Source organism: Balaenoptera musculus, chromosome 5 (genome assembly GCF_009873245.2).
Source record: "Balaenoptera musculus isolate JJ_BM4_2016_0621 chromosome 5, mBalMus1.pri.v3, whole genome shotgun sequence".
Lineage (NCBI taxonomy): Eukaryota > Metazoa > Chordata > Mammalia > Artiodactyla > Balaenopteridae > Balaenoptera > Balaenoptera musculus.
Window position 1 is genome coordinate 14,379,875 of NC_045789.1, and position 8,222 is coordinate 14,388,096.

The following is an 8,222-nucleotide window of genomic DNA, read 5'->3' on the forward strand; positions in this document are numbered from 1 at the left end:
GGAGCTGCGATCCCAGCTTGAAGACAGCAAAGGGCAGGCGCGCTTCAATCCTCTCCCCGAGGGCCCTCCTCGCGCCAGGTGCGTCCAGCCTCGCCCGGAGCCGCTCGCCCGCCCGCGGCCGCGCACTTCTGACCCGAATCGACTCGGCCTCCAGCCAAGAGTCCGCTCCGTATCCGCTCCCGCTCTCCAGCCACTGGCGGGGGTGATACAACACCGGAGTCAAATTACAACCCGCAATTAACATATGAATTTACGAACGAAAAAGAAAGGAGCAGGGAGGGGAAAAAAAAAAAAAAAAAAAAAAGGCCCTAGAGCGGGCAGCCGAGCGCCGGGTTAGCAGGAACTTTTCCCCGGGTGTAAGAACTCTTTGATTGGCTGCTCGCACGCGCCTGCCCGCGCCCTCCATTGGCTGAGCAGACACGCGACCGGCGCGAGGAGGGGGCTGGGAGAGGAGCGGGGGGAGACACACTGGCGCGTGCCGCTTTTTAAAGGGGCGCAGCGCCTTCAGCAACCGGAGAAGCTTCGTTGCACGCGACCTGGTGTGTGATCTCCGAGTGGGTGGGGGAGGGTCGAGGAGGAAAAAAAAAATAAGACATTGCAGTAGAGACCCGGGAAGGGTTTTTTGTTGTTGTTGAGCTTGTTTGCCAGTGGCTCCTCCGACCCTGCGCCTCCGAGCTTCTGCAGTGCAATGTCCCGCCTGCTGCACGCACAAGAGTGGGCTGAAGTGAAGGAGCTGGGGGACCACCACCGCCATCCCCAGCCGCACCACGTCCCTCAGCCGCCGCCATCACAGCCACCTGCGACCCTGCAGACGAGAGAGCATCCTGTCTATCCGGCCGAGCTGTCCCTCCTGGACAGCACCGACCCACGCGCCTGGCTGGCTCCCACTTTGCAGGGCATCTGCACGGCACGCGCCGCCCAGTACCTGCTCCATTCCCCAGAGCTGGGTGCCTCCGAGGCCGCGGCGCCCCGGGACGAGGCGGACGGCCGGGGAGAGCCGGTGAGAAGGAGCGGCGGCAGTGGCAGCAGCAAGAGCCCGGGGCCGGTGAAAGTGCGGGAACAGCTGTGCAAGCTGAAAGGCGGGGTGGTGGCAGACGAGCTGGGCTGCAGCCGCCAGCGCGCCCCTTCCAGCAAACAGGTGAACGGGGTGCAGAAGCAAAGGAGGCTGGCGGCCAACGCCCGGGAGCGACGCAGGATGCACGGGTTGAACCACGCCTTCGACCAGCTTCGCAACGTTATCCCGTCCTTCAACAACGACAAGAAGCTGTCCAAGTACGAGACCCTGCAGATGGCCCAGATCTACATTAACGCCTTGTCCGAGCTGCTTCAAACGCCCAGCGGCGGGGACCAGCCGCCGCCGCCGCCGCCGGCATCATGCAAGAGCGGACACCACCAACTTCGCGCCGCCGTCCCCTACGAAGCAGGCGCGGGCACCGCGACCGCGGCGGGGACGCCGCCAGCCTCGGGAGGGGGGCAGCGGCCGACCCCGCCCGGAAGCTGCCGGACTCGCTTTTCGGCCCCGGCCTCCGCCGGAGGATACTCGATGCAGCTGGAAGCTCTGCACTTCTCGACTTTCGAGGACAGCGCCCTGACGGCGATGATGGCGCAAAAGAACTTGTCGCCTGCGCTGCCTGGGGCCATCCTGCAGCCAGTGCAGGAAGAAAGTAGCAAAACGTCGCCGCGGTCCCACAGAAGCGACGGAGAGTTTTCCCCCCATTCCCATTACAGTGACTCGGATGAGGCGAGTTAGGAAGGTGACAGCTACCCGGAAAACTGAGGCAGAAACAAAATCACCCTTTCCCAGGGCGCGGAAAGCCCCGCGGTTAAAGATCCCCGCACCCTTTTAAATTTTGCTAAGCGATGGTCGTTGTTTAGCAACGGCTTGGCTTCAGATGGCAGCTACATTTGATGGTTTGCAAAAGCCGCCGCTGTTCCAAACTCCCTCTCGTCCGTATTGTTCGGTGAAAGCTTGCTGTTAAAGTTGGGTTCTTTCCTCCCACATTCTGCTCCCCCTGTAGAGAGATAAGGTATAATTATATGTACTCGTACATAGCATCATTATTCTAGTTCCCTGCTGCCAATACGCTGCTAAAACGTCGCATCTTCTTCTCTGTCGCTGGTTTGTGTTTGATTTATTTTATACCCTGGGCATCCATCCCTGTGTGTTGCGCGCACTCACGTGTGGGAGAGTGAGTATTCCGAGGTTGTCTCCCAAAATGCATTATGAAACGCAAAGTTAATGCTTCCAAAGTGTGTAACTTTTGACTATAGAACTGTCAGAAAGCAAGGAACTTTGAGGTTTCTATATCGTATAAACATACCCAGTATGTATATCGGACCGCGAGAACCTTGGCGTCTTTTAGGAAACTTGGCGCACGCACTTTATCAGCCGCTACTGCTGCGGCTCTGGGACAAACTCAACTGCCAACTGCAGACCAGTTTTGTTTCTGTTTTTTAAACACGGCCACTTATCCTTAAGCTCTTTGCAAATGTTTGTTTTTAAAAAATAAATAAAACAACCACATCTAGTAGTGTCAAAAGCATTTGGTCAATTTTATTCTGCTTTGTTAATAGTAGAAAACTTATTTATTATTGAGTGTTTACTACCATTTCTACTTATCTTGATTCGTTTTTTGTTTTTGTTTTTTTTTTACGTTTTCTACTCGAGATCATTTTATTTTAATTTAGCAAAGCCAACTGCCATTGTTTTATGTATTCCTTTTGCAAATGATAAAAATAAACGTGAAAATAACTTCTATTTGTCACTTACTTATTTCATTCTAATATACGCATTAAAAACAGTTTAAAATGACCTTGAAGATTTGGATTGTCTTCTATGAAATGCAAATTTGTGTGACCCAAGAGTTTTGAAGAAAAATTCTGTTACAAACCTTGTGCCTTCACGTAGTACCAGAAATCCTATATAGAAAAGTGTTTAAGTCAATAATTAAATTGTGAGGTAAAACCTTTCCCAAACTTGCAGTACAGTTGTGCCTCTAGAATCTCTCCAGGATCTTTCCATGCTTCCTTATACCATTCCCAACAATTTCTGCAAGAAATTGAGATCTCTTAGGTTCTAGCCAGGGGTAGTGAACTTTACCAGGATTAGCTGTTTCACTTCATAAAAACTTTAGCCAAGCTGAAAGCTTTTCTTGTAGTTCAAATACACAACACAAGCTTTCTCTCCTTTCCTCCCTCTGTCTATCACTTTCTCTCCTCTTTCTTGGGGGGAGTGAGGGAGGCAGGGAGAGGAAAAGAGAACAATGGAAAAGAACTTGAGGGGAAAGGGGTATCGGGGCTCATTGACTCAATGAGCAGTTGTCCTAGGAAATCAATTTCCTGCAGTTGTCCTAGGAAATCATTGAGCTACACTCATTTTTTTTCTTTCCAAACAATTCTGCTTCTTCCAGTGAAGATGATGTTTGCTTTAATTTTGTCCTTCTGACTTAATGCCTATGTAGAAAACATTTAACTACATTTTTGAGTCGGTCACAGAAACTAACAGTGCGTTCACTCTCACCTCAGGGTCCTCAGGAAAAGTATTTTCTGGGTCTCAGGATCACAGATTTTGAAAAAGTCAATACAGCACTTGTATGGAGAGATCAGAAAGCAGACCTTCTAAAATGTTTTTGGCAAACGTGAGAGTAAAACTATTTGTTAAACTAAAGATTGGGCGAATTTCCACTGGCTAAACTTCGCTGGATTTGAGAGGTTGATTTTAAGCTACATCCTTTGTATTTTGTGTCTACATTGAGATAACAAATTGCGAGAACAGGGAAGCGGGCTGGGGTGGGGGGAGGGCGCAGCGAAAGAAGGTTAGTTTAATTGCTCCTGCGTCCTTTTCTCCCCGCCAGCACCTTGAAAAAAAGGAGAGCGCCACAAACTGGGTTTGCGGAAAAAGTTATGGGTGAGGGAGTACAGTTCTGGTCTTGAGCAGGGAACCAAGGAAGAAGCTATTAGCTGACCACCTAGGGATCCATGGCTTTCACCTGAAGCCGAGGACCAAGGGAAGCCAGAGCCTCCGCCAGCACTCTGCGAGAGGTGAGCGGCGGCTCGTGACGCTTTCCAGGGGCAGAAACAATGCACCTGTCAGATAACCTTTTGCACCCAATGAGTTTGCCGTGTTCCCGATAAACATCAGGAATCTTCGGGCTGCTGAATAAATCAAGCGATTGCTTCTAACACATTTCCATTTCGCTCTCAATAAGCAGACTCAACAGGCAGGGACATACAGCAACCTTGCAGAATGCCCACACACATATTTTTTTATAGTTATTTGGCTTGGTTTGTTTGCATGCTTGTGTGGATAGAGAGAGAGAAGAGGACCTAGAATGCTTTTACCTGTTACGAATGAGTAGGGGAAGGACAGGACTAAGAAAAATAAAGCTGCGATATTTTTTCTCAAGGAAAACAATCTATATTTCATTTTCCAAAACAGTTTATGCTCCTTTTGTGTTAACCAGAGTTAAAAGCCTCTTACAAGTTATTACTTTTCTTTTCATGGACTCGTAGAAATTTCAAAGCTCTTCCTTCCCATCTTTTATAAATGAAAAAACGACTCCCCCTGACTTGCTCCAAAATTACACAGCTAGAAAATGTCAATATCCAGAACTGGAGCTTACTACTCCCACCCACTAGGTCAATGTGCCCACAGAATTTTCTCTAAGAAAATCAATAGTTAGGAGCTACAGCTATGTAAATGTTCAGGGTTTTTTTTCCCCCCTTGTACCACAACGATAGATATTTATACTTTTAAATGTTAGTGGCATTATATACGAATTGGAGAAAATGCCAGCTTCATTCAGTGGAGTCACTTTCCATTTCTTCTCAGGAGAAGAGCAACCATACAGAATATCAGATTGGAAATTCTATGTCACACTGATTGAAAAGTGAGGATGAATTCTTCTGACCCATCAAGATATGCAGAAAAAAGCCAAATTACTTTCTGATACATTAAGTGTTCAAAGTTCAAATGAGGACTTTCACCTCTTTTCTTTTCTTTCCTTCATTCTATTACTTTCTTTTAACACTGGCATTTCTTTGAAAGAGATGTCCAATCACATTTCCATTTTAAGGTTCTGCTATGGAGTTTGCATAACAAACGTTTGGCAGCTCGCTCTCTTACACTCCATTAACAAGCTGTAACATATAGCTGCAGGTTGCTATAATCTCATTAATATTTTGGAAACTTGAATATTGAGTATTTCTGAGCGCTCATTCCCCATATGCCAGACCACTCCTGCCATGCTGACTGGTTCCTTTCTCTCCATTATTAGCAATTAGCTTCTACCTTCCAAAGTCAGATCCAAGTATCCAAGATACTAGCAAAGGAATCAACTATGTGTGCAAGTTAAGCATGCTTAATATCACCCAAACAAACAAAGAGGCAGCATTTCTTAAAGTAATGAAGATAGATAAATCGGGTTAGTCTTTTGCCAGGCTGCTGGTGCTTTCTAGAGTTTTATATACGTTAAACAGCTTGCTTTATATTCTGTCTTCCACCCCACCACCACTTTTATTTGTGGAGGATTTTGGCTCACCACACTTTTTGAAACTTATTTGATTTCACAGAAAGCTGAAGGAAGTTTCTTTTTGGCAACTGTCAAGTTTAAACACTTCTCCATGGTACCTTGTTCACTGGGGGTCCAGCTTGACCAGAAAAAAAAAAGGGGTGGTTCATTTCCTTAATCTTAACCAAGGCAGGATCAAGGCTTTCATTAGGCCTTTCTATTGATTTTAGAGATTTATTAAACCTGAGCCAAGTAAGCAGTCTGTCATTAAAAGGATATCTTGTAATTACTTCTCCCCTCTGCTCATTTGAAAGTTCAAGAAAGAGATGACCAACTTCCTCTTGGCAATTCCAGAGGCCGGTTAGGGTTGGAAACGAAAAGTAGCAGACCCATTTGGCAACTGCAATCTAGGCTTGTCAGCTGCACTCTGGAAACCCCAGCAAGTCCTAGTGAGAGTTAAACGCGACCTCTCGTCTCTGGATCGCTTGCCAGTCGGTGTTGCGAGATGGGGTGGGAGATGGGGGCTGGGAGGCAGTTGGAACCAAGGCGAAGTTTTCCTCGCTGCTTTTGACCCCTGCCCTCACCAGCTCATCGTCACCCCTAGGTCGGGCAGAGTCCCGGACGAGGCCCACGGAGGTCCCTCCCCTTCTGCTGGGCCACTAGCAAGAGAAGGCGAACGGAGCGCAGAACGGGTTAAACCCTGGGATGCAGGGGAAGAGGCCGGGGAGGAGAGGAGTCGGGGGAAGAGAAAGAAAAGGACAGGAACCGGGAAGCGTGGAGGTGCTTGGCCGTAATGGGAGCGTTTCTTAATTAGAGGACGGCTGACAATAGAGGGGCTGGCAGAGGCTCCTGGCCGCGGTGCCGAGCGTCTGGAGCGGAGCACGCGCTGTCAGCTGGTGAGCGCGCTCTCCTTTCAGGCAGCTCCCCGGGGAGCTGCGCGGCCACATTTAACGCCATCATCACCCCTCCCCGGCCTCCTCCCCGTCCGCGCCCGGCCCCGGCCCCTCTCCTCCCCCAGCTTCGCCGCGGGAGCCGCCACCGCCCACCGCCCCTCCCGGCAACCGGCGCGGCGAGGAGAGGGGCCGCGCAAAGCTGAAGCCCGGCGATGCCCGGGGAGGGGAAGCTGGCGGCGGCGGCGGCGGCGGCGGGCGAGCCGCGGGGTCGTCCGGGACGGGCGGAGGCACCTGAAGCAGTGAAGCGCGGCCGGGGCGCCGGCGCATCCGCCCTGCGGCGCCAGGGGCCTCGCGGGCGCGCTGCGCGACCCTCCGGCCCAGCGCTTGCCCTGGAAGATGCGATCGCCTCTCCTAGTCAGAGACTCGGTTCTTCCGTCCCCCGCTTATGCTAAAATATTCTATAGGCTCTCTGTCTGTGGAGGCTGAGAGTTGAAGTTTTCATTGGAAAGCGTGCACGGGCACTGTCTCTCACAATCCAGGGCCGGGACACAAGTATACGACTTTCCTTCCTGCCGCTCCTTCAGAAAAGCGCAACTAAGCATTTTGGAGCAAAGATTTTGGGCCTCTGTCCATTCCAGAGTGCCTTTTGCTATTGCAGCCCTGCTTCCAAAAACAAGAGGCAGAGAAAAGTGGGTCTTGTTGCCTAATCTTCAGGGAGCCTAGGCCCACGCTGCAAGTTCATACTTTTCTTCAGGGAAACCGGAAATTTCCCCCAAAGGCATGAAAAACAAGATGCTCTCCAATATAAGTTTTTTGGTTTTGTTTTTAGTTTTAACAACTCTGATTAAAGGGTTAAGTGATCTGATAAAGGAAGTGGTGTTTTGATGGCCAGCAGGTTCACCAGGCCCAACTATTCTCAGGATGAGGAAGGAAGGTGTGAGCTAGGATCTCAGGTGGCTGTCTTGGGATTTCCCAATCCAACAGAGGTAGTTGTTCTTTGAGGCCACTAGCCACTTATTTTTCTCTTCCAGAGACAATCCCTCACAATCCTTGTTGCCTTTCTGCCCCTACAAACTCTTGGCGCTGTGGTGCTGGTGGGGGAAGGACTAGGATTGGGGGGGGGGGGTCCTCAACCTGGGGGTGAGGTAGCATTCGAAGAAGGAGTAGGCATCATTTGTGGCCTTTGTATCTTAAAGGCTACAAAACTAAGAGAGATCTGAAAACATAGGGCCACTAGTGGATCAGGAAGGTAGAAGGTCAGTTCTTTTCATCTTTAATAACATGTATCTGCTTCTGGAAACAACCTAGCAAAAATATACAGGTTTTTTTTTTTTTCCTAAAATTTCTTAGAACCCAAGAGATATTGATTTGGTAGGTCAAAGAATCATGCCAGGAAGCTTCCTACAGCATTCCCAGCTGAATCCGATGCAAGTGGAGCCATGGACATTATGAAAAACACTGACCTACAGGAGTCTCTGATAGACCGCTTTTTGAGATTGCCTATGGAAATGAACACTGGCTATAGTAATCCCCTTTTGCCTTCTTTTATGACACAGTCATTTTTCCAAGAAGAAAGAAGCAGACAATTTAGCTTCTTGGAGCCCATGAACCTGACTTTGCTGCTTTCACCCTATGGGGCCTGGGACAATATGCTCTAGGCCTGAGGTATTTTAACTCTAAAGTGACACCAGCTGCCTTTGGAGGCATAAGGGCATCAGACCAGGAGGTACAAGACCTTTGCCTCCTGGCTCGTGAGAGAAGCCAAAATCATAACCAGTGAATGCTTGTGAAAAGCAGGGAGCACGAATTTTCTCAGGCT

At 49.4% G+C, this 8,222-nt stretch overlaps 1 protein-coding gene across 1 annotated transcript; it reads left to right on the forward strand.

Moving 5' to 3' along the window:
- The first annotated feature begins 554 nt into the window (after positions 1-554).
- ATOH1 (atonal bHLH transcription factor 1) lies at positions 555-2,753 on the forward strand. The gene has a single exon (XM_036853913.1). It carries the CDS (start codon positions 689-691, stop codon positions 1,748-1,750), a length of 1,062 nt encoding a protein of 353 aa, XP_036709808.1. The 5' UTR covers positions 555-688; the 3' UTR covers positions 1,751-2,753.
- Positions 2,754-8,222: the final 5,469 nt, after the last annotated feature.